At 42.1% G+C, this 26781-nt stretch overlaps 1 protein-coding gene across 3 annotated transcripts in view; it reads right to left on the bottom strand.

Annotated features, from left to right (window-relative positions):
• Window positions 1-10990: 10990 nt before the first annotated feature.
• The window catches only part of abcc5 (ATP-binding cassette, sub-family C (CFTR/MRP), member 5), a 32384-nt gene continuing 16593 nt past the window's right edge, over window positions 10991-26781 (bottom strand). For all 3 annotated transcript variants that reach the window (XM_084949802.1, XM_084949801.1, XM_084949803.1), the window contains 7 exons: window positions 13798-13887; window positions 13404-13593; window positions 13141-13300; window positions 12973-13051; window positions 12759-12872; window positions 12519-12683; window positions 10991-11922 (listed from right to left, as the gene is read on the bottom strand). In XM_084949802.1, the coding sequence (XP_084805928.1) occupies window positions 11821-11922; window positions 12519-12683; window positions 12759-12872; window positions 12973-13051; window positions 13141-13300; window positions 13404-13593; window positions 13798-13887 (900 nt within the window). In that variant the 3' untranslated portion in view covers window positions 10991-11820. The remainder of the gene's footprint in view (window positions 11923-12518; window positions 12684-12758; window positions 12873-12972; window positions 13052-13140; window positions 13301-13403; window positions 13594-13797; window positions 13888-26781) is intronic.

Here is a 26781-nt window from a genome sequence, read left to right as displayed (position 1 = left end):
CACACACACCTCTCTCTATCGATCGATGTCAGATCGATCGATCAGACAGACAGACTAATGCTGTGTCGAAATAATCCAAAAAATTATTATGAGTTGCTTCTGATAATAATTCAAATCAAATTGATTTACAAGTCCAAAAAAGTCTTTCAATTAAGTTTATCAAACATCTGACCGTTGCATACCCTCGAGGAATCGATGTCCTTCTGGTCCATCAAAAATGGGACGATCTTTCATGTGTTTCATTAGCAGACTCAAAAACTCTCGTTTTGGGCCACCGGCATCAAGTCCTTCTAGAATGCCAGCATCATCAGTAAATTTAACCAGCATGTCAGTGGTTTCAGAGTATGACAACCGCCTGAAACCCCTGACTGCTCCATCCCACACATTTGCTCTTGAGATGACACTTCCATGATGAATAGCACTGGATAAGTTTGCAATGATGTCAGGTAGAGTAATGTTGACGTCTTACCTGTAATCACAAAAATGAAAGACAGAATGCAAGACTACACAATTTAGCGTTGTTATTTTAAGTAGTATTTGATATTTTACAGTGCTGTGTAATCAATCGGTGAAGCAACTCCAGCTCTTCATCCTCAATGCAGGGGGCACACAGGTCTGCATATTTACTGTTGAGAAATTATAATTCCAACATTAGAATAACTTCTATTCACCCATTTCACAAACGTGTACTGTACAGATTTAAAATTACGTATAAGACACATTTTTATTTACCTGCAGGGACTCATGACTGGATTTGTTTGTTTTTGGTGATCAAGATCCTCTGTATCAGATATTACAATCTGAAAAACAACAACAACAAAAATTGCATACTGTACATAAACATACATAGCATTGTATTAGTTCAACAATAGCAAAAAACCTCATGCTGACACAAATTGCCCAAATAGCTGACATGGTTGTACGGTAGATGAAGGTCCTGGAGCATGTCTGAAACAGAATATTGGAATTAAAATGTCCAGATAAGAAGCTCATAATATTATTTATGATACCAACATTATAGAAAGGCTATGAAACCAATAAAGATTTATATTAGGGCGGGGCAATAAAACAACATATGTATTGCAATATACATTTTTCTCAATAGAAACATGAGACTATTGCAATAGAGCTCTCCATCCATCCATCCATCTTCTATGCCGCTTATTCCTCTAATCCCTCTTTTTCCATAGACATCAGAATAGTCAATCCTTATTAGGTAGCGCAGAAACCAATCGCTCTGCGAACAGCGTCGTGTCCAGTTAGGGTGACTTGTTACCTGCAGCACAGTGAAGTAGCAGCGCCACACGTGGAGATGTTCGAGCACCATTTACATCTAAACCAACCATAAATATACAAGGAGAGATTAGGAGAATTTGCTTTTATTTCTTAGCTTATTCATTTGATATTGACAAAAAGTTGGTCAATTTTACGTCTGTTCTCCTGTAAAACTTACTGTAAACTAAGATTTATTTTTAGAATCTTTTTTGTTTTTAAATGGAATTGACAAAGCAACTGAGTGATCTGCTGTTTGTTGTCTTTTGAAACTGGAAAGCTGACTTTTTATTTAGTTTTTAACATGTACCTTTTTTTAGTTATCTGAAACAGATGTAATATGTTAATACATCCGTCTGTCTGAACTTATGACAGGAAATAAATATTTAAATCAAAACAAGCTTCTGAGGACTTCACATCTTACTTATGAGCAACGGCACATTTAATTTGTACAAATATAGCAGTTTATATCGTGATGTATATCAATAAACCCAGAAATGAAAAAAAATGTGTGACATGAAAAAATGTTGTATTGCCCAACTCCAATATGTAGCAGAACAAGCTCTGAAATGACTTACTCCTTCTCTGCATGTTTATCATTAGGATACTCTGGTCTTGTGCTTTTACCAACTTCGTATCGCATTTAGATAGTTCGTCAATAGTTAAAAAAATAATAATATTTTTTAAAGAACATACAATCACACAATGAAAATAATCCACCCATGGATGTTACAGATTTATGATCATTATAGAGAAAAAACATAGAGCACTCAGAGGCCATGCACCTCTGCCAGGGCCCCTCACAGGCCTCTGGCATGGTGGAGGGGAAAAAGTACACACCGATGTGTCTGCCTGGTTGAACTCAGCTGTGCTTCTTGATGTAATCACCATGTCAGAGTCTGAGGTACCATCATGCAATCAGAGCTGAGAAAATAAACACATTATTAGTTGTTGTATATGTAAACACATCAAAATATAAAATTAACAAACCTCGTTTGAAGTGGCTCTCTGGGCAAATGAAAAGAGAAATCCTGTTGTAGTTCTTTCCTATTTCCTCTTTGTAGTCTGCCAATCGGAATGGCCTTTCTGTCCCAGGCACGTTTATCACCTCTGTGCAGTCGGGATACAACAGCACATATGGTCCCTCCACCAGCCTGCTTCAGGAGGTCAGGGGCTGTACTTTAAGGGCAGTGTTTTCCTTCTTATTGGTTTTAAGTCCGTTTGTTGTGACACCATAAATCCTATATTGATCTAGAAACAAATAATAAAAGCCAGATCACTTTAAAAATAATTGCCAAATCCTCGTTTATAAAGTTACCTGTGATGGCTTACCTGCACTTTGGATTTAGATTTTTTTGTACTCTATGAACTGCTTGTTCACGGACATGTTTGTTCTGGTTGAATGAAAAACGTTTAACATCAAAACGGGGTTATAAGCACTCTCCATTACTAAACGTAGATGAGAATACAGGCTAAGCAAACATAAAAAGAAACCGGAGCCAACATGGTAAATAAACGCGCCATTTAACTGAGATAGCATAGACTGTATGAAGAGAACAAAAAGTGATTCATATATCAAAATTACTTTGTTCAGAATTTTCTGTCTGTTTTGATGTCCCTGAGGTGTGTGATCCTTCAGCCTGGTCTGTGTCCCGCAAAAGCTCAGAGACCGTCCACAGGAAGCACAAAAAGGAGTGAAGAGGCTGAAGCTAACGCCACAAAACGGGCAAAACATTTTCCATCTATTTTTAGTGCAGCGAGCACCGTCAGGGTAATAACGAAGCGCAGTGAGGAGTTACTTTCTCGACGTTTGTTGACATCCCGCGTTTAGCTGCTGCTTATTCTTCTGCCGCTAATTTAAAGGCACTTTACCGCCACCTGCTGGGCTGGAGTGTGAACCATGGCGGTTTTAAGGTCTGGATATTTTCTTAAGAAAATCCCCGTGACATTTAAAAATCTGAACATCATTATCTCACCCATACTCTTTTGTAAAATCTCTTCAAACATTAACTGAACACTACTTCTCTGAAAAGCCCTCGTTTAGCTGACTACAAATCACTTTTCTGTACTACAAATATGGAGTAAGCCTAATCGTTGAGTCACTTCCGGTATTTCAGACAATCCCTTTCCGTCAAGAGCCACTTGTTAATTTGTTGCAGACTTGTTAAAATGTTTTCGGAAATGTTATTTTGTTGTTGATGTTGTAAATGTGATTTGCACTTCCCAGCCACCGTAAAATACAGTGGGACGCCAGCTTATGAAGACCCCATTTAACGAAAAATGTAAGTTACGAAGGCACTTAACAGCAATATTTCTGCCCGTGGTACGGCAAAATGCCTGCGTAACGAAATAGATAAAATAGAAAATTTAAAAAAATTAAATTAAATTACATAATGTTATGTACATGTACACATACGTATGTATGCATGCATACGTATGCTTTCTTCAACCTCCGCCACCTCCTCCTCTACCAAGAACTTCGTCTTCAGCCAGCATCGCCTCACTCAAAAGGCGATTGAAAAAGGTGCTGCAAATTTTGACTTACGAAAGACCCTCTGGAACGAATTAATTTCGTAAGTCGGGCTTCCACTGTACTCCTGTTAAATACTCTTAAAAGTCTTGTCCTGTATGAGTTTTCAAAAGAGACAGTAAATTACAGAATGCTCGTAGTGGGTGATATTATTTAAATGCTGTCATGATTTTATGTGAACATTTTGTGTGAACTGTACATGACATGGACTCCACATTGTAACTGATGTGATGTTCTACAAAGTGGTTTTATTTTATTTTTTTAAAAAGGCAAAACATTTGTTTGTTTCTTTATTCAGCTTTTGAACAGTGTGACTTAGTAAGTACATATTCAGTAAATGCTAATTATTTACAGGCCCAACTAAATTAAAACATTATGGATTATTCAGAACAGAACTATGCTTGGAAAAATATTTTCCCATCAGTTGATCCAACTCCTCCACAGTAGCAGGTGGAATTTTTCTGTTTTGAGGACGGCTTCTTTTACCTGTCACTACAGATGGTCTGTTTATGTTTTGATTGAGAGCCTTTTTTGGGGCAGCTGAAGAGGAGAAGTCTATCTTATGACCAACCTCTGGCTGTATCTTGGTCATATTACCCAGCAAAACCCAGCATGCAGGTTCATCTGTAACAGTCCTTGTGCCACAGATCCTCACTGTTGCTTCTACTTTAAACAGAAGAGCAGTGACGTGGGTGCAGGTCTCTGCGACTCCGGCCATACAGCTGCAGCGGGCGGCTTCAACCTTCCCTGTGATGCTCACAATGGCCCATGGCTGCAATGCTGGTTCATTCAGTCTTTGAGAGTGCAGGACCTGAAACACACACAGACAAAGTTAATTTACAGACAAGAACTTTAATGAGCCAAGGCCGACATAAATGTGTTTTATCTACTTTCAAATCCATTTATCATAAATGTAACAAATAAAATGTTTAGAAAGTTAGCACATACATGTAATTTTTTTTTATCTTTTTATGTATCCATCTATAGAGCGCTGCATGTTATACTCACTATGTTATCCATCTAACAGCCTCTACATGTTCTCACTGTAATTTCCCCTCATGAATGAATTTATGCTGCACTAATCTGAATGTTCGGGGAACATCAAACACATTTTACTCACAGTACTCGAGCTGACTTACCTTTGTTTGAATGACGGCGAATTCACAACGTGGAGGCTTAAAAAAAGCCAAATCTTGTACCCATCCTTGGTGGATGTGCACCTCCAGACATTTATAATTGCAAAATTGGTTTGCCGTGTACGCGCTGACTCCACAGACAAGGTACGAGAATATATCAGGCTAAGTCAATAGCGGTTGCTCTTCAGGGTTTCTACTCCACTGCTGTTATTTTGTACGGATCCACATTTCCAGTGCAATCTTCCTTTCAACACAGTGTGTTTGTTTTGATTCGTGGCCTCCTAAAATGGTGCCGTGCTCCCACAATGCACTGCGGCGTGACGTCAGCTCCAAAGCCCTATAATCCAGTCGTCCTAACGCCCACTCACACCTTGGGTCACGTGATGGGGCAGATGATCAATAGTGGGTCAGCAACCCTCTCTGGGACTCTGCGCCATTTGGTGTTCGAGCTGAAGAAGCTTCTCAGATGAAACATCTTCAGTAAAATTCCAGGTGCCAACCATCCTGATCCCACAGTTTGTACCAAAACTTCATGTGTTGTTGTATCTGAAGTTATAACTTCATAATGATTACAGGACATCAGACTACACAACCTGCCATTGTGTGTTACTCAATGTTCCCTCTAATGTTTCATGTGTCTGAGCGAACACACAAACTCCCTGAGCGTCCCTTGGACCACTGTGAGCAACAGCAGACGTGTGCACTGTGGTCACGCCAGCATCCAATCCATCCAAGTTACATGTTTATTAAAATAATAAATAATTACAGCATTTACATTTATGTTAGACAACTTTAAACAAATCTTGTTCATGACCTGTGTAGCATGTTAACACTATTGGAAGTAAAAATAACTTCAACTCCAATTTTGAAAACACAACTTTCTGTTTTTGTTTTTTTTTTTTAAATAAAGCTCTGACTTGTATTATGAGTCTGTGGTCTGGGAGAGAGTCTGTAACTCTGTCTGCAAAATACAGTAAATAATGACCAATGTTGGGCAATTAATGATATAGTTACTTCTTCAAAAAAGTAACTGAGTTATGCAAACAAAGTTTTTTGCAGCTGTTTACCTAAAAATGCAGCCAAGGCATTTTTTAAATAAAAATTTCAAACTATTTACAGAACAATCAGCTGTTCTGCATCAAATCTGATGCCACACAAATTATTTGTGCCACTCCAAAAATAATTTCTGTCCACTATGAGATGAAGGAGAACAACAGCCTGACACCTGCAGGCCTGACAACAGCAGATGTATCACTGCTGTAACACCTGTAACATTCAGCAGTCGCCTCATTGTTCTGACACACACAACAAAACTATTGACTACACTACACACTAACTACACACTAACTACACAAGATTTGTGCTAAACGTCACAAATCTGTCACATCTCAAAACACGCCGTCACTCCCAAAACTTCCCCCTCCCTAAACAACTAAATGCCATGTTGCCATATCATTTTTTGATTGGTCGACATGGTACATTTTTCCACCAATAGGAAAGGTGGGGGAGGTTTGTTTTTGTTTTTGTTCACAGGCTTTCGAGCGTTTTCCTTATAAAACGCCGTTTTTACCGTTTCTTCCCGCAGTAAATATAAACAACAACAGTATTCAGGAAGAAAAACAAACATTGCAGATATTTTTATCATAACTCTGGTTTTACGTAAATGGTAAATGGCCTGTATTTCTATAGCGCCTTACTAGTCCCTAAGGACCCCAAAGCGCTTTACACATTCAGTCACACACACATTCACACACTGGTGATGGCAGCTACATTGTAGCCACAACCACCCTGGGGCGCACTGACAGAGGCGAGGCTGCCGGACACTGGCGCCACCGGGCCTTCTGACCACCACCAGTAGGCAACGGGTGAAGTGTCTTGCCCAAGGACACAACGACCGAGACTGGCCGGGACTCAAACCGGCAACCTTCTGATTACAAGGCGAACTACAAGGCCACGATCGCCCAACGTGGCCGATCAACACAATTTAAAAACTGGTATAAAGTCCACACTTTTTCCGTCAATTGTTCCGTCTGTCCTGCTCACATCTCCAATGGTTGTACACGTTGTCATTAACGTGGCTTCACTCCACATCAGCCGCTTTGCTCGCTAAAACACCGGTGTCGGCACATAAGGACGCTGTCAGAGCCTGTCAACCACGTTGATTAGCTGCGTATATACGAATGTCTAAGGAGCTTGGAAAGAAAAGCGTCTGGACTTCTTTAAGTTGCTTGAAGACGTTTCACCTCTCATCCGAGAAGCTTCTTCAGTTCTAGGGTTAAATGGTGGAGAGTCCCAGATTTAAACCCAGTGGGAGTTTCCCCCCCAAAGAGGGACAAAAGGACCCCCTGATGATCGTCTAATCGCCTGAGCCAAGGTGTGAAACTGGGTGTGGGTCCCAATCAGCCAGGGTTTCGGGTGAGTTCATTGTGAAACCTGGCCCCACCTTATCATGCGAATTCCTGAGGTCAGATGGCCCAGGATGTGAGTGGGCGTTAAGGCGTCTGGGGAGGGAACTCAAAACTGGATTATAGATGGCAGACAGTTGGTGTCGTAAACCACCGCCTCTGTTCAAAGATGGTCGCTCACAGTGGACATAGATGCTTCTTTCACTCCTCTTTCAAACCATCTGTCCTCTCTGTCCAAAATGTGAACATTGGCATCCTCGAAAGAGTGTCCTTTATCCTTAAGATGCAGATGGACTGCTGAGTCTTGTCCTGTGGAGGTGGCTCTTCTATGTTGTGCCATGCGCTTGTGAAGTGGCTGTTTGGTCTCTCCGATGTAGAGGTCTGGGCATTCCTCACTACACTGTACAGCATACACCATGTTGTTAAGTCTGTCTTTAGGAGTTTTGTCTTTCGGGTGAACCAGTTTGTGTCTGAGCGTGTTGCTGGGTCTGAAATGCACCGGGATGTCGTGCTTGGAGAAAACTCTCCTGAGTTTCTCTGATACACCGGCTACATAGGGGATGACAATGTTGTTGCGTCTGTCCTTCTTATCCTCCCTCGTTGGTGTCTGATCTTCTTTTCTGTGCCTCTTTGCTGACTTTATGAACGCCCATTTAGGATAGCCACATGATTTGAGTGCTTCCTTTACATGTGTGTGTTCCTTCTTTTTCCCTTCAGGCTTAGAGGGAACATGTTCTGCCCGGTGGTGTAGGGTCCTGATTACTCCAAGTTTGTGTTCCAGAGGGTGATGGGAGTCAAAGAGGAGGTACTGGTCCGTGTGTGTGGGCTTCCGGTAAACCTCGATGCTGAGGTTGCCGTTCTCTTCAATGTGCACAGCGCAGTCCAGGAAAGGCAAACAGTCGTCCTTTGTGTCTTCCTGGTGAACTTGATGTTTTTATCCACAGCGTTAATGTGCGCAGTGAAGGATTCCACTTCATGTGTCTTAATGTTGACCCAGGTGTCGTCTACATATCTGTACCAGTGGCTGGGTACTCTTCCTTTGAAAGAGCCAAGAGCCTTCCTTTCCACTTCCTCCATGTAAAGGTTGGCTACAATAGGTGACACGGGGGAGCCCATGGCACAGCCATGTTTTTGTCTGTAGAAGCCTTCGTTGTATTTGAAATATGTAGTGGTGAGGCAGAGGTCTAACAGTGTGCAGATCTGATCGGGTGTGAAGTTGGTCCTGTCTTCCAAGGAGCTGTCTTCTTGTAGTCGTTTTCTGACAGTCTCCACGGCCTCCGTGGTGGGTATGCAAGTGAAGAGAGAGACTACATCAAAGGACACCATGGTTTCATCTGGATCCAGGGTAAGTTTCTGGACCTTGTCAGTGAAGTCGGTGGAGTTCTTGATGTGGTGTGGGTGTTCCCCACAAGTGGTGCCAGGATGGTAGCAAGGTGTTTTGAAATGTTGTAAGTGGCTGAGTTTATGCTACTGACTATGGGCCTGAGTGGGACCCCTTCTTTGTGGATCTTAGGAAGTCCGTAAATGCAGGGTAGGGCATCCCCTGGGTAAAGCCGGTGATATGTAGGGCGGTTAATGATTTTGTCCTTCTCAAGGTCTTGAAGGCAAGCTATAACTTTCTTTTTGTAGCTGCTTGTGGGGTCTCGCTTTAAGGCTTTGTAGGTAGTTTTCACACCTTGGCTCATGTGATTAGTTAGAGGATCATCAGGGGGTCCCTTTGTCCTTTTGTTACTCCCACAGAGCTTAAATCTGGGACTCTCCGCCACCCCGTGATCTTAGAAATGAAGAAGCTTCTCGGATGAGAGGTGAAACGTCTTCAAGCAACTTAAAGAAGTCCAGACGCTTTTCTTTCCAAGCTCCTTAGACTATGATGACCTGTATGACTGAGAACCTTCACAGACCTATACACGAATGTGAATCGCATCATTGGCTGGACTATGGGATAAGGTGGCATCGTTCTAATGCCATATGGGAGTAGCCAGTCACTGACTAACACTGCAAAACAGAATTGTTAAAGTTTTACTTTTGATTTCAATTCAAGGTTCAAGGTTCTTTATTTGTCACATACATAGTTATACAAGTATAACACACAGTGAAATGTAGCCTGACACGCTCCTCGACATGTGCAAAAATGGGGGGGGGGGGGGGGTAGAGGAAGAACATTATATATATATATATATATATATATATATATATAAATAGTATATATTGGGTGAATTCAGGTTAGATTTTTTTTGCTGTGCGCAGAGACCGAGCCAGCAGTGCGCAATGGCGGACGCGCACAGCTTAGAGGGAACATTGCTGTTAGCTGATGCTATTTGAACACGTATACCTTTCTGTCATTTAACATGGGCATCTCAACATCCACAGTATTTCTGTGTCACACTACAAATATATTGGTGTGGATCCAAAGTTACTCAGCAGCTGACTGGAGGAGAGTCGTGTGCTGTGACTTTTGAGATCAGTTCTCACCACTATATCCCTGCAATTGTTACTTTCCACAATAATTAGCTAACACAATGAAACACACCTTTCAGCTGTTCATGTGTTTTCAAACCAGGTTTTTGGATTTTTCCTGTCTGTAACGCACACAAAGGTGGGAACGTTTTTCATGTTTGACGTTTATTTTTTCCAAAGGAATAATGAACACAGTTCAGCAGGCTGCATACTGAAGTTGATGGATACAACCAAAGTACCGATACTAGCGTTGGTATCGATACCATCCATATTTGGATCGATCCATCCACCTCTATCCTCTCGAGCTCTCTGCCGAGCCAATCAACACCTCTTCCTCTTCTGTGATGTACGCTCTTCTTCCTTCATCTCTCTGACTGTGGCACTTTTTCCTGAACTGAAAGTGTCAGCTAAGCTCACGAACCCAGCTCGAGGCAGACTGCTCTGCTATTTATCGTTAACCACGTCTTTATGGTTCAGTCTCGCTCTGACTGAACCATGAGGCAGGGCGAGTCCGACTGTGCTATGTGTTCATGAAAGATGATGTTCGGGTGAAAATCGATGACGGCCCCGATCCTCTCAGAGCTTTGAGTGTTTGATGTGAGGTTTCAGTGTATTCTTGATTTCTCAGTATGTTGTTGATTCCCATTATTTATGTGTCTGCTATATTTTGTGGGTCTCGTCTTATTTTTGTAGTCTGTATGCTTCTGTGTTACGGTCCTTTCTCCATGTTTAGTCAGTAACTTCCTGTTTTATTTTGACAATCTCGTGTCTGGCCTTAGTTTTAGACCTGTAATAGATCCTGCACTGTGTGACCACGACGGGCAGGTAACGTGTCTTTAAACATGGTCAGACTGTGAGCCACAGAGAATTAAACCAGCTCTGAAAGAAAAAGGAGCTCCAAGTGTCATACCTAATAAAGTGACCAGTACAGCCCTTCATTTCATCTGTGGTTTAAAAGAAGCTGATTCAGCTCCGCCCCCTTCAAGACAGTGTTCCTCTGATTGGCTGCTACTCATAAACAGAAGGTCTGTCGTACTGCAGGTGGGTGGAGCCTCTTTGTGACAATATCCAGATCCAAGAGTAGAAAAACCTGTGAGGTAAGTTTCCAGAGGAGCTTTAACTCGTTACAAACTTCAAACATGAACATCGAGCAGTGACCACACGACAGGAAGTAAGGAGGACAGGTGGAGTTAAAGTCAGTAGTTTATTTATAGGAACAGCTACAGAGACACGCTGACATGTGCACAGCCCGAGCTCGAGCCCCGCACACTGCAGTCAGCATCAGTTTCTCGCTTTCACATTAAACAAAGACGTTTAAGAGAAAAAGAAACTCCATAAACGGAGGAAACAGAAACATCAGGATTAATAAATCGCTGTTTTCATGTGCGTGGGCGCTTCCTGCGTGGTCTGCAGTAAATGTCATGATGTCTAATCACAGAGCCACCAACACGAAGCCTGAGCGCAGCCGCTACACAAACACAAAGCGGCTGCGCTATGAGATTAAAAGCGGCCTTTTTCACTGATATCAAACAAGTTACAGAATTATTAACAGTCCAACCGGACTAATATGTACTTACTGTGCTTCTCCTCTAGAGGGCAGCACAGGCTTCACTTACGAACTAACAATCAAATCTACACAAACGTGCAAAAAAGAGACTATAAAAATGTAGAGAAGCTCACGTGTGTCAGGTTAGAATAAAAACAGTCCTCTTTACATTCTGAACAAATTCATAAATAGCTGATCAGCTTCTGGATCAAAGGAAACCGCAGTCGAGGCGAAACAACATCGATAAAAACGACAAAGAAGATTAAAGTACAGCGTCCTTTAGCCCCGCCCACCAGACAACATGTGACAGATGTTTGAAGCACTTCAGTGAGCACAGACCTGCTTCGCATCAGGTCATAAAAACGACGGTCACACGATTCGAGAGAAGAACGTCGCAAAAAAGCAACAGTAAGTCAGAGCAACTCCTGCGAGCGCCACCCTGAGGTCAGTTACAGTACAGCAGCTTCTTTGTCCTCATCCTCGCACCGAGATCTTGTTCTCCACGGCTGCCAGCATCGAACACAGCCGTGAGTTCTCATTGGCCAGCAGCTTGGACGGCTCGTCGAACTCCACCACCTGGACCAATTAGAGACAGGGAGGCAGAGCAGGTGAGAGTGTTAGCGGAGCTCGACAACACTTCAAACACAGAGACCAGATCTTCTGTGTCAGCATACGCGACACGAGCTCGTCCACACACTTATGGTCACGCGTGTGTCACTGCTCAGTGCGAGGCGTTGTCTTGGACGCAGCTCCCGGGGCTGAAAATGAACACCTGAAACCTGCACTCTCTAAAACGGACACCAGGGGGCCATACCTGTCTGTTTACAGAGGTGTGTGTTATGTCTGTTTTTTCTCTTTTACAGGAAACAAAGTTTCGATTTTGGGGTTTTATACCGCTTGTTACTTTGATTACTAATGACACAGGTGTCTAATTTATTCTAGTGTTCCATATTTCAGGGAAATAGTTCCATTCCAAACCACTCTGAGCTCCGCCTCTCACCATCTGTGCGACTTTAACGTCACAGTTTTTATTTTCTCCATTTAAAGAAACAAAAACCTTCAAACTAACATGTGACTGAAGCTTCAACGTGTTTACACTGATCTGCTCACACACAACCAGCTAAGCTCCTATTGGCCGCGGTGGTGCATGTCTGAGCTCCTATTGGCCGTACCTGCCCCTGGTTGAGCACCATGATGCGGTCGGAGGCCAGGACAGTGTGGAGGCGGTGAGCAATGGTCAGCGTGGTGCAGTGGTGGAACGAGCTCCTGATGGTCTCCTGGATCAGAGCGTCCATCTCGGCATCCATGGCCGCGGTCGCCTCATCCAGGATCAGTACCTGAGAGAAGAATGAACCGATCAGAGACAGAGGACAGGCCAGGGGCGGAGCCACTCTGACCTCTCAGGTTCTCACCTTGCACCGTCTCAGCAGCGCTCGGGCCATGCACAGCAGCTGACGTTCCCCCACCGAGAAGTTTTCTCCGTTCTCCACCACCTCCGACTCCAGCTTCAGGGGCAGCTGGGACACCTGAGGGGCACATGACGGTCATATAATGTCAGTGTTACAAACACTTGTTGCTGAAGAAGAAGAACGGCGTGTGGTACACAGTAAGCAGCGTGACACTCACACACTCCTTCATGTGACTCCTCTCCAGGGCGTCCCAGATCTTCTCCTCGCTGTACTGGTTAAACGGGTCCAGGTTGGACCTGAAACACACACACACAGTCTGAGTGTGACACCTCCTCACGGGCCTGAAGCGCCTCAGGTGCTCTCAGGTGCTCTCAGGTGCTCGTACCTGACGGTGCCGCTGAACAGCACCGGGTCCTGAGGGATGATGGACAGTTTGCTGCGAAGGTCGGCCAACCCGATGTCACTGATGTCCACGCCGTCGATCAGAATGGAGCCGCCACAGCACTCCACCAGCCGGAACAAGGCCACGCCCAGAGACGACTTACCTGAAGAAACACGGCAAGCATCAGCACACCGCCTTCTACAGGCAGGGAGAGGAACTACACACACACACAAACACACACACACACACTCTCTTTCGGGTCCGACCTGATCCGGTTCTGCCCACGATGCCGACCTTCTCCTTGGGTCGGATGGTGCAGGAGATCTTGTTGAGGACCAGAGGGAGGTTCTCCTGGTACCTCATCTCCACGTCCTTCATCACCAGCTCCCCTTCCTGCGGCCAGTCGGGCGGAGGGGCTCGACCTTTGACCCTGGCCGGCGCCTCCTGGGACAGGGACTGAGACACAGACGGCACATCAGAACCAGAATCCGACAAAGCCAGGAGATGCAGGTTAGAGGTACCGCCGGTCCAGCAGCTTCATTTCAGATCCTGTTAAAAAACTACGAGTGCTTTTAATTTGGAGGAGTTTTAATCTGACAGGAACCAAAACTGAGCAGAACTGGACCGAGTGTAGAACGACCCAGCGAGGGGCAACAGTACCTGGATGTAGTGATGGATTCGTTCGACGGAGGTGAAGCGAGCTTCGGTCTCAGAGGCCAGGCGCACAGTGAACTGGAACAGACCTGTTAACTGACACATGATCCTCCACTCAGTGTTACTTCATTTCAAATACAGCACAGTTTCACAACAGCAACATGTCACAGAGCATCACACTGCTGATCAGCCTTCTCTCTGTTTCTCTCTCTTGCCGGGGCGGAACTCACTGTGGGTTCACGCCCTCGGTCCACGCCCTCAGGAGATGAGACACCTGGGTCTCATTTAGGGGAGCAGCATTTAAGCCAGGAGGTGACTGCTGTTCGTCGCTGGATCGTTGTCTACTGTGCGTTAGTGAAGTCAAGCTACAGCAAGTTTAGTTAAGAGTGTTTTCCTTTGTGCGTCGTACTTAACCCTGTCTCCCTGTCTACAGAGCTTCCTGGATTTTCCCCCGTGTGATTCCCGTGTGGCAGTGTCGGAGTGTGAGCCTGTGATCGTGTGAGTGGATAATCTGAAGAACGCGTGCTTTCCCCTGGACTTCCCTGGAGACCCCTTCTCCCCCCACTCAGCTGTATATAGCACCCCCCCCCCCGCACATTCTTGTATATACACCTGGTGAATTGTAAATAAATCCTTCTTGTGAGCATCAGAACCGGAGTCCTGCGCTTGAGTCCTTCTCCAAACCGTAACAGTGTCCTTGGGGAGTAGAGAGCTGCAGACTCTCGCTCACGCTTGCCTGGGAAAATGTAGGTAAGAGGGGACCATCTCTAGTGGAAAGTTACTGAGACACTGTTGTTTAGACTAGAATGAGAGAGCTTCTGTAATAAAACTGTTAGGGGCACACCACCATTTTGAGATCCGCGGCAACGTGTCATGCAGGACGCATCTCCCTTCTAGAAGTAATGTGAAAGAGAAATAAAGTTAAATGGTCTACTGAGCAGTGTTTTGTCTTCCATCGGATGCCTCTGAGGAATCAAAAAGAACTCGGTGAAGTGTTGATATTAACTACTGGGGGCTCGTCCGGGATTCCAATACGAGGCTAAGGAGGATGGATTGGGCGCAGTCTGGGGACTCAACCAGCGAAGCGAACAGAAACCAAATTGTATTCAAACTGAGCCACACTTATGGAGCTCCACAATTCTGTTCCTGGTGTTTTGGTTGACATCTCTTGATGTTCCCATGTCACAGAAACAGCCTCTGTGTTTTTCCTTATATGCATCCACAGGTGTGCCACCAGTTTACTCACATGGACTCTACGAACCAATCAGAAGCTTCTTCAGCTCAGAATGGAATCGTCTGCAGTTTTCTTATTAATTAACAATAAACTTAGTGTACATGTACTGCTACATTGATGAAAGTGATAAAAATAGAAGCTCTGTCTCTCTTTATTCTGACATTTAACTTATTGAAAAGTTATTTCAATATTTATTTATCTAAAACAAAACAAGTTTACTCTACATTGATGTTTAACAGTAAAAAAAAAATATGTTTTTATGTTTTTTCCCTAAAGTGTAAATATCTGGTTTCAACTGTGAATATACTGCTGTGTATTGAAATTCCTCTTGTTTTGCATAGAAATATACTGAAGAACTTATAAAGCATAATACAGGGCGGGCCATTTATATGGATACACCGTAATAAAATAGGAATGGTTGGTGATATTAAAGTCCTGTTTGTGGCATATTAGTATATGTGAGGGGGCAAACTCCTCAAGATGGGTGGTGACCATGGTGGCCATTTAGAAGTCGGCCATCTTGGATACAACTTTTGTTTTTTTCAATAGGAAGAGGGCCATGTGCAAAGTTGGCCTTTATGGAAGAGTGGCAAGAAGAAAGCCATTGTTAACAGAAAACCATAAGAAGTCCCGTTTGCAGTTTGCCACAAGCCATGTGGGGGACACAGCAAACATGTGGAAGAAGCTGCTCTGGTCAGATGAGACCAACATGGAACTTTTTGACCAAAATGTAAAATGCTATGTGTGGCGGAAAACTAAGACTGCACATCACTCTGAACACACCATCCCCACTGTCAAATATGGTGGTGGCAGCATCATGCTCTGGGGGGGCTTCTCTGCAGCAGGGACAGGGAAGCTGGTCAGAGTTGATGGGAAGATGGATGGAGCCAAATACAGGGCAGTCTTGGAAGAAAACCTCTTGGAGTCTGCAAAAGACTTGAGACTGGGGCGGAGGTTCACCTTCCAGCAGGACAACGACCCTAAACATAAAGCCAGGGCAACAATGGGATGGTTTAAAACAAAACATATCCATGTGTTAGAACGGCCCAGTCAAAGTCCAGATCTAAATCCAATCCAGAATCTGTGGCAAGGTCTGAAAACTGCTGTTCACAAACGCTGTCCATCTAATCTGACTGAGCTGGAGCTGTTTCAAAGAAGAATGGGCAAAGATTTCAGTCTGTGGATGTGCAAAGCTGGTAGAGACAGACCCTAAAAGACTGGCAGCTGGAACTGCAGCAAAAGGTGGTTCTACAAAGTATTGACTCAGGGGCTGAATAATTACGCACACCCCACTTTGCAGTTATTTATTTGTAAAAGATGTTTGGAATCATGTATGATTTTCGTTCCACTTCTCACGTGTGCACCACTTTGTGTTGGTCTTTCACCTGGAATTCCAATAAAATTGATTCATGTTTGTGGCTGTAATGTGACAAAATGTGGGAAAGTTCAAGGGGGCCGAATACTTTAGCAAGCCACTGTAAATACACATGTGAGCTAAGCCACTGTAAATACACATGTGAGCTAAGACTCTCTAAAGAAACAGCATTGTTTTCATTTCACCATTTGTTGATTCACTGGAAGAGCAAGTAATGTAATATGGGTCAAGTGATCAGTTTGATATCAATCTTTCGTGATGCACCGTCATATTTACATTATTTGTACAGTACGAATGATTTGCTTTGGTACCTGCTCAAACTTAAGCTCTCCTCTGTCTGCAGCAAACTCACAGGCAGCAGCTCCCCCCCCTCACAGGCGTCAGCGCTGTGCTCAGTCGCCCAGTGCCTGAGCTCGGACCATACCAAAATTAGGGGGAATTTACGACAGTGCGCTATGTGTTTCTAATATTGTGTGTAGCTTTTGTTTTACACAGCAGCAGTTCTAAAAAAGATTTTAAGATTAATTTTTTTGCTCCTCTCACTCTAGCAGTTGAGCTGTCTCACTCTAGCCCCAACATTCCGTCCCATACACACCCATTATAAACTCTGAAACGGGTGAAAAAACATCATGAAATTTAAACTGGACCTGAAGAAAAAGTATAATAGATATTGAAAAGATAAATACAAGTTGAATAGTTGAATGTCTTGTCTTCGTTTTAAAGTTTGAATGGTGGCTCTACGTCAATGTATGTGGAAGTAGATACAGTTTAAAGAGGAGTAAGTTGACGGAGAATTTGAAGGGTCTCTCCATTGAAATACATGGGAAATTTTTGTTGAAAAAAGTTGAATAATTTTAAAAATATAAATGTTAAAAATGAGAAAAATAGAAGCAGTCATGTCCAAAAGAAGAGGAATCTAATGGTGTTTGAATGGTTTTTCTAAGTTGAACGGTTTTGAAGGAGATAGAGTACAAAAAACGTACGGAATCTATAATAATAAAATAGAATAAAGATTACAACAACAATACTGTGAATGCTTTTACAAGCATTCACACTAATAACTAGAAAGTGCATTTTCTGAAGAAACTGCAGTGTGAATGCTTGCATCTGAATGTATGCACTGAAATGAATTAATTGCTGAATTTAAGTTAAAAATGTTGAATGAAATGAAAAATACAGAAATATAGCCTGAAAACCAAAGTGCTGAACAGCTAAAAGCTGACATCCACACAGAAGTTGGAAAATAGCTGAAAATGTTTTAAATGTAAATTAGAAAAACCTAAGAAATGAGAAAAGAAAATTTAGAGTCAGAAAACATCTGAATGAATATTAAAAGTTCATATTCTTTGAATCACTGAATGACTAAAATGTGATCCCTCCACTTGGATCCACACAGTTTTAAAAGTTTACATTTCTGAGCTTTCAAAGACACTGTGTTGGAAAGAGAACGACGATGGCTACGTTTTGAGGGTAAAATGATGGCTGTAGAGCAAACACTGTGGACACAGCAGCAGTTGAAAGAGAAGTGTTTAAGATGAATCTTGGCACAGTGGCAGACAGAGCTCGTTAAGCAGGCAGGTGTGAGCCTGGTTGCTATAGTGACTGCACCCAATGGCTCCATACACACGGACACAGACATGCACCTCACTTTTGCTGCTTAAAATGAACAGAAAAGTCAGGCCGAAACAAATCGTTCCCAAATGAAAAGTACAAGTCGTATTGACAAAATTCTTTCACCGTGAGCGCCAGCAATGTCTAGTCTACTGAATTCTCAGTTTTCATGCCTGTGGAGTTTATTATATGGACGTGGTGACAGTGTAAAGACAGCCTGTACTTCTGGTTTTCAAACGAACCTTCTGAGCCATTTTAACATTAGAGTCTATGGAAGAGTTGGAGGGAGCAGGCTGTGCATTGGTGACATTTATGAAAGAACCATAACACCTAGTACAATAGTAAACACATTGGATGAAAGAGGACAGCGATGGCTACGTTTTGAGGGTAAAATCATACCTGTAGAGCAAACGCTGCGGACACAGCAGCAGTTTTAAAAAAGATTTTAAGATTAATTTTTTTGCTCCTCTCACTCTAGCAGTTGAGCTGTCTCACTCTAGCCCCAACATTCCGTCCCATACACACCCATTATAAACTCTGAAACGGGTGAAAAAACATCATGAAACTTAAACTGGAACTGAAGGAAAAGTATAATAGATATTGAAAAGATAAATACAAGTTGAATAGTTGAATGTCTTGTCTTCGTTTTAAAGTTTGAATGGTGGCTCTATGTCAACATATGTAGAAGTAGTAGGAGTTTAAAAATGAGTAAGTTGAATGAGGATTTGAAGGGTCTCTCCATTGAAATACATAGGAAAATTTTGTTGAATAAAGTTGAATAAAATTAAAAATATAAATGTTAAAAATGAGAAAAATAGAAGCAGTCATGTCCAAAAGAAGAGGAATCTAATGGTGTTTGAATGGTTTTTCTAAGTTGAACGGTTTTGAAGGAGTAGGACTACAAAAAACGTACGGAATAGATAAAATATAATAATAATAAAGATTACAACAACAATACTGTGATTGCTTTTACAAGCATTCACACTAATAACTAGAAAGTGCATTTTCTGAAGAAACTGCAGTGTGAATGCTTGAATCTGAATGTATGCACTGAAATGAATGAATTGCTGAATTTTAAGTTAAAAATTTTGAATGAGATGAAAAATACAGAAATTTGCACCTGAAAACAAAAAAGCTGAACTGCTAAAAGCTGACATCCACAGAGAAGAAGTTGGAAAAGAGCTGAAAATGTTTAAAATGTAAATTAGAAAAACCTAAGTAATGAGAAAAAAAATTAGAGTCAGAAAACATCTGAATGAATATTAAAAGTTCATATTCTTTGAATCACTGAATGACTAAAATGTGATCCCTCCACTTGGAGCCACACAGTTTAAAAAGTTGACATTTCTGAGCTTTCAAAGACACTGTGTTGGAAAGAGAACAACGATGGCGACGTTTTGAGGGTAAAATGATGGTTGTAGAGCAAACACTGTGGACACAGCAGCAGTTGAAAGAGAAGTGTTTAAGATGAATCTTGGCACAGTGGCAGACAGAGCTCGTTAAGCAGGCAGGTGTGAGCCTGGTTGCTATAGTGACTGCACCCAATGGCTCCATACACACGGACACAGACATGCACCTCACTTTTGCTGCTTAAAATGAACAGAAAAGTCAGGCCAAAACAAATCGTTCCCAAATGAAAAGTACAGGTCGTATTGACAAAATTCTTTCACCGTGAGCGACAGCAATGTCTAGTCTACTGAATTCTCAGTTTTCATGCCTGTGGAGTTTATTATATTGACGTGGTGACAGTGTAAAGACAGCCTGTACTTCTGGTTTTCAAACAAACCTTCTGAGCCATTTTAACATTAGAGTCTATGGAAGAGTTGGAGGGAGCAGGCTGTGCATTGGTGACATTTATGAAAGAACCATAACACATATTACAATAGTACACACATTGGATGAAAGAGGATAGCGATGGCTACGTTTTGAGGGTAAAATCATACCTGTAGAGCAAACGCTGCGGACACAGCAGCAGTTTTAAAAAAATATTTTAAGATAAATTCCCCCCCTCCTCTCACTCTAGCAGTTGAGCTGTCTCCCTCTAGCCCCAACATTCCGTCCCATACACACCCATTATAAACTCTGAAACGGGTGAAAAAACATCATGAAACTTAAACTGGAACTGAAGAAAAAGTATAATAGATATTGAAAAGATAAATACAAGTTGAATAGTTGAATGTCTTGTCTTCGTTTTAAAGTTTGAATGGTGGCTCTATGTCAACGTATGTGGAAGTAGTAAGAGTTTAAAAATGAGTAAGTTGAATGAGGATTTGAAGGGTCTCTCCATTGGAATACATGGGAAATTTTTTTTGAAAAAAGTTAAATAAAATTAAAAATATAAATGTTAAAAATGAGAAAAATAGAAGCAGTGATGTCCAAAAGAAAAGGAATCTAACGGTGTTTGAATGGTTTTTCTAAATTGAACGGTTTTGAAGTAGTGGGATTACAAAAAACGTACGGAATAGATAATAATAATAATAATAAAATAGAACTAGAATGTGCATTTTCTGAAGAAACCTCAGTGTGAATGCTTGAATCTGAATGTATGCACTGAAATGAATTAATTGCTGAATTTTAAGTTACAAATGTTGAATGAGATGAAAAATACAGAAATTTGCACCTGAAAACAAAAGTGCTGAACTGCTAAAAGCTTACAACCACACAGAAGAAGTTGGAAAATAGCTGAAAATGTTTTAAATGTAAATTAGAAAAACCTAAGAAATGAGAAAAGAAAATTTAGAGTCAGAAAACATCTGAATGAATATTAAAAGTTCATATTCTTTAAATCACTGAATGACTAAAATGTGATCCCTCCACTTGGATCCACACAGTTTAAAAAGTTGACATTTCTGAGCTTTCAAAGACACTGTGTTGGAAAGAGAACAACGATGGCGACGTTTTGAGGGTAAAATGATGGTTGTAGAGCAAACACTGTGGACACAGCAGCAGTTGAAAGAGAAGTGTTTAAGATGAATCTTGGGACAGTGGCAGGCAGAGCTCGTTAAGCAGGCAGGTGTGAGCCTGGTTGCTATAGTGACTGCACCCAATGGCTCCATACACACGGACACAGACATGCACCTCACTTTTGCTGCTTAAAATGAACAGAAAAGTCAGGCCGAAACAAATCGTTCCCAAATGAAAAGTACAGGTCGTATTGACAAAATTCTTTCACCGTGAGCGACAGCAATGTCTAGTCTACTGAATTCTCAGTTTTCATGCCTGTGGAGTTTATTATATTGACGTGGTGATAGTGTAAATACAGCCTGTACTTCTGGTTTTCAAACAAACCTTCTGAGCCATTTTAACATTAGAGTCTATGGAAGAGTTGGAGGGAGCAGGCTGTGCATTGGTGACATTTATGAAAGAACCATAACACATATTACAATAGTACACACATTGGATGAAAGAGGATAGCGATGGCTACGTTTTGAGGGTAAAATCATACCTGTAGAGCAAACGCTGCGGACACAGCAGCAGTTTTAAAAAAATATTTTAAGATAAATTCCCCCCCTCCTCTCACTCTAGCAGTTGAGCTGTCTCCCTCTAGCCCCAACATTCCGTCCCATACACACCCATTATAAACTCTGAAACGGGTGAAAAAACATCATGAAACTTAAACTGGAACTGAAGAAAAAGTATAATAGATATTGAAAAGATAAATACAAGTTGAATAGTTGAATGTCTTGTCTTCGTTTTAAAGTTTGAATGGTGGCTCTATGTCAACGTATGTGGAAGTAGTAGGAGTTTAAAAATGAGTAAGTTGAATGAGGATTTGAAGGGTCTCTCCATTGAAATACATGGGAAATTTTTGTTGAAAAAAGTTGAATAAAATTAAAAATATAAATGTTAAAAATGAGAAAAATAGAAGCAGTGATGTCCAAAAGAAGAGGAATCTAACGGTGTTTGAATGGTTTTTCTAAGTTGAACGGTTTTGAAGGAGATAGAGTACAAAAAACGTACGGAATAGATAATAAAATAGAAGAATAAAGATTACAACAACAATACTGTGAATGCTTTTACAAGCATTCACACTAATAAAGATTAGAAGAACAATACTGTGAATGCTTTTACAAGCATTCACACTAATAAAATAGAATAAAGATTAGAAGAACAATACTGTGAATGCTTTTACAAGCATTCACACTAATAAAGATTAGAAGAACAATACTGTGAATGCTTTTACAAGCATCCACACTAATAATAATAAAGATTAGAAGAACAATACTGTGAATGCTTTTACAAGCATTCACACTAATAAAGATTACAACAACAATACTGTGAATGCTTTTACAAGCATTCACACTAATAAAGATTAGAAGAACAATACTGTGAATGCTTTTACAAGCATCCACACTAATAATAATAAAGATTAGAAGAACAATACTGTGAATGCTTTTACAAGCATTCACACTAATAATAAAGATTAGAAGAACAATACTGTGAATGCTTTTACAAGCATTCACACTAATAAAGATTACAACAACAATACTGTGAATGCTTTTACAAGCATTCACACTAATAAAGATTAGAAGAACAATACTGTGAATGCTTTTACAAGCATTCACACTAATTATGCATGAAAACTAAAGCAGAACGGGAGGAATTGGGAAAAGAAGGCACAGGATCATTTAAATTAGCAACAAGGGGAAATGTGTTTAAAGAATCAGGGAGAGTGTCAAATAACCAGTGATGAAAATGATATTAAATAAATCTCTTAGTGTGTTAATACAGGTAACTACGGACCTGGATCAACCGTCCACCACGAGCACAGCGGCCGGAACAAAATGATAGATTAACATAACCCAGCAAGAATCAGCAGCTGTGGAACGGACAGCAGAGACTTAAAGGAGAAATGAAGGGTTTAAGAGTACATCGAAATTGGGTCGAAATTTGGGGCCAACTGACTTGTGGAGGTTGAGAAAGTGTCCGGAGCATCGCAACAAAGGGTGAAACAAAAACACACACAGGCAGAAAAACGTGAGAGGAAGGCACCTTTAAGGAAACACCTTTTGGAGAAAAATTGGAGCTAAGGCAGAGAGAGGCTTTGCTGGATCTGCAGCTCCACTAAACACACATACAAACCTGTCTGCAAACACACACACATGCAGTGAAAGTCAGCTTACACTCATAAACACGTCAGTACTTTTCAGCAATATTAAAGCAAAGAAACTTAACACACACTTGTTGTTAAATGCTGATTTTATCCACTACTGACAAACTAAAAAGAGAGACTGGTATGACCAACCAGTGATGAAACAATAAATTTAGTGGTTAAGAGTCAAATTGGGAGATGTTTTCTGCTGCTTGAGAAACACAAGTAATTACTGTATGAAGAAAATTCTATTTTGTGGTAATATTTTAAATATGCATCTGTTGTCCTGTCATCCTGGTGAGCTATGAGTTCATTATATTATTTTAAAAAACAAACAAGGGGGAGAAACGCTGACAGTGTTTCTCTGTGTAACACAGCAAACACAACATAATTTTCCTGTTCGTCCAGTCCTGTCTGTTTTTTGTTTTGTTTTGTTTTTTGCTTCTCTTTATGCTTGATTACAGGCTGCTTTGCCGGCCCTGGAAGCCGAGGCTGACCTGGACTCCTGCTCTCCCCTCTACCATCTTCGACGTGACCCTGACCAAACGCTGCAACAGCTGGACCCACAACAACAACCTGAAAATGTCAACAGTGCTGCAGGAAAGGATCTCATGCAGCGGAGATGGAGGGCGCTATCACTACACGGGGAAATTCCCCAACAGCTTCAGCTGACAGAGCTGTGATGAGACGCCCGCCAAGCCCGGATGAAAAGTGAGGCCGAGCAACAGAATGCTGACCTTGATAACTCTGCATTAACACTGTGCAGGACAGTGATGGACCAACACGGATGATCGGGCAGCAGAGAAAGGGCGCGGCAGAGACAGAAGGAGTAACTGAGCTCAAAAGGCACCTCAGAACGGACTAAACACAGAAGAAGATGCAGGTTTCACCTGCAGTGAGCATGGACTCTGGAGAAAGGACTGCCCCAATGGGGTCAGAACCAGGATGGACAGAACTGTGAGCAGCAGCAATGGACGCAAACAGACTGAAGAGGAGGGCAGGACCCCAGGGCACGCTTCAGGCCGTGGTTTACCCAAGACACCAGAACAGGAAAGTGATGAACACACACACACATCTACACACACTCTGACTCAGCATGAAGTGATACACAGACAAACACATGTGAACTTGTTGATTGAGTGAGAAATGACACACACACCTAAACCGAAGTGCTGATTCACTGAGAAGCGATCCACACACAAAATACACACGCACACGCTCGTGCACTGAAGAGTGATACACACACGCACACGCTCGTGCAATGAAGAGTGATACACACACGCACGCGCTCGTGCAATGAAGAGTGATACACACACGCACGCGCTCGTGCAATGAAGAGTGATACACGCACGCGCTCGTGCAATGAAGCATGCTTTGCTAACGAATGCTGATGCTGATATGCAGAATGCTGCACACACACACACAGACCCACATACAGACTCTGTTATAAGAAGCCACTGATTACACAGAACGCATTTTATGTTATCCAGAGGACACATATGTACATTTAACAAACGAGGTCTATCATTCTCTGCTCATGAAACGATGTCTGCACCTGACTGCATGCCTCGGGATGTTTATGGCTGCTGAAGGCCTGGACTGAGTTGTTCACTGTGCTTCACACAGCCTGATGAGAGATATGAGGAGCAGTGGTACAGAGTGAAAATGATGAATTAACTGTGTAATGTATAATTTGGAGCACTGCATTTTCTATGATTGAGATTTAAGAGATTTGAGAAACTAAATAAGGTGCATTTCCCCTTGATAGATCTAGTGACAGCAGGTGGAAAGACTGTCACAGAGTGACACTTAAGTCTGAATTCAGACCAAGAAAGTATAAGAAACTAATTAAATCCAGGAGCAGTGAATGCAACTCTGCATGTTACAGCATCTGAGTTTCTAACTCCCAAACAATATTGTTCTATGGGGAACTCCTGTGAGTTTTCTGTTGATTTTTCTTAGCAGTAGGTTAATTTTATCAGTGAGGTTTGGATTGTTTTCTTCCTCTATGAGAAAGACGGTTTTGTGCTTAGACATGTCTGGAACTGGCTCTAGTATTTGTTATTTTATTATAATTTTATGGTCTGAGATAAGGAATATGAGACGTGTGATCCAACAGTGGTGATATTTTGTGAGTTCATGATTTAAGAATCAGCTCTTTTATCCAGGCCTGGAAGATTGAAATTTAAAGTATGAATCCCTACATGTGTGTGGAGCTGACATCTGGGCTCATAAGGTGCCCGAAAAATGAATAATGCGGAAATTATAAGCTCAGATTTGTCTTTTTTGTAATAGGTGGACGATCCGCGCTCGTGTGACCAACAAGAGCTCCATTTGTACGTGGAGCAACTCTCGGGGGGATGGCAAGCTATTCTCCATGGAGATTGTTGATGAGAGGGCTTTGCAGAAATTCACTTATATGGGACGCTGATCACATGAGAAGTCCTGAGTCTGAAGGAAGATCCAGCGGGTCAGTGTGGACATTGTGGAGGACTATAAATACCTTGGAGTACACATTGACAATAAACTGGACTGGGCTAAAAACACCACAGCACTTTACAGGAAGGGCCAGAGTCGTCTCTATTTTTGAGGCGACTGAGGTCCTTCAACATCTGCCAGAAAATGCTCAGGATTTTCTATGAGTCTGTTGTGGCCAGTGCGATCCTCTATGCTGTTGCATGCTGGGGGAGCAGGCTGAGGGTCGCAGATGCCAACAGACTCAATAAACTGATCCGTAAGGCCAGTAATGTTGTGGGGATGGAGCTGGACTCCCTCAAGGTGGTGTCGGAGAGGCGGATGCTGTCCAAGATAAAGACAATGTTGGATAACACCTCCCACCCACTCCATGACGTGCTGGTCAGTCACAGGAGCACGTTCAGTGAGAGATTACCCATAATGCACCACTGAACGACACAGGAAATCATTCCTGCCTGTGGCTCCCTGTACAACTCCTCCACTTAACACACTGTTTACTGCAACCGCTACACCCTTTTTGCACATGTTCTTTTTCAGCTATTTATTAATAAGTGACTTTATGTATATATATGCCTGTATATATTATATATGGTGCTATTCTTAGTTGTGTATTGTCTGTCTTTCTACTGTTTGTTTATAATGGAGCACTGTAACGAAAAATAATTTCCCCCAGGGATCAATAAAGGATTCTGATTCTGAGAAGAGCGTGCAAGGCGAGCAGATGGACGGAGATGTAGCTAGCCACCCCCACGCAGGCTTTCAGGACATCATTACTCACTTAAAGCAGAGTTTAAAACTGAGTTTGCCACGAATAAGAAAGACATCAAACAAGAAATGAAGGACGAATCCGACGGCTTCATGAAAGACATTAATATAAAACAGGCAGAAACGGCGAATGAGCTAGCTAGCCATGAGACCAGACTCGAACAAGCTGAAAAAAAGACTGGACGAGATGGAAAGGGGGAATATGGCCGCAAAAGACGCACTAATCCAGTCGCTCCAGCAACAACGGAGTATTCAGATGAAACTGGCTGACTTGGAAAGCCGTAGCTAATTGGTAAATAGATTTGATGCACTGTGGTTCAGCGGGTTGGGAAGCTCATCTTGTAACCAGAAGGTTGCTGGTTCGATCCCCAGCTCTGTCTGTCCTGGTCGTTGTGTCCTTGGGCAAGACACTTTACCCAGGCCGATGGTGCGATATGG

Source organism: Perissodus microlepis, chromosome 14, assembly GCF_051167445.1.
Source record: "Perissodus microlepis isolate ML-2025 ecotype Zambia chromosome 14, ASM5116744v1, whole genome shotgun sequence".
Classification (NCBI taxonomy): domain Eukaryota; kingdom Metazoa; phylum Chordata; class Actinopteri; order Cichliformes; family Cichlidae; genus Perissodus; species Perissodus microlepis.
Note: the sequence above shows the minus strand (reverse complement) of the source record. Positions and strands in the feature narration are given on the sequence as shown.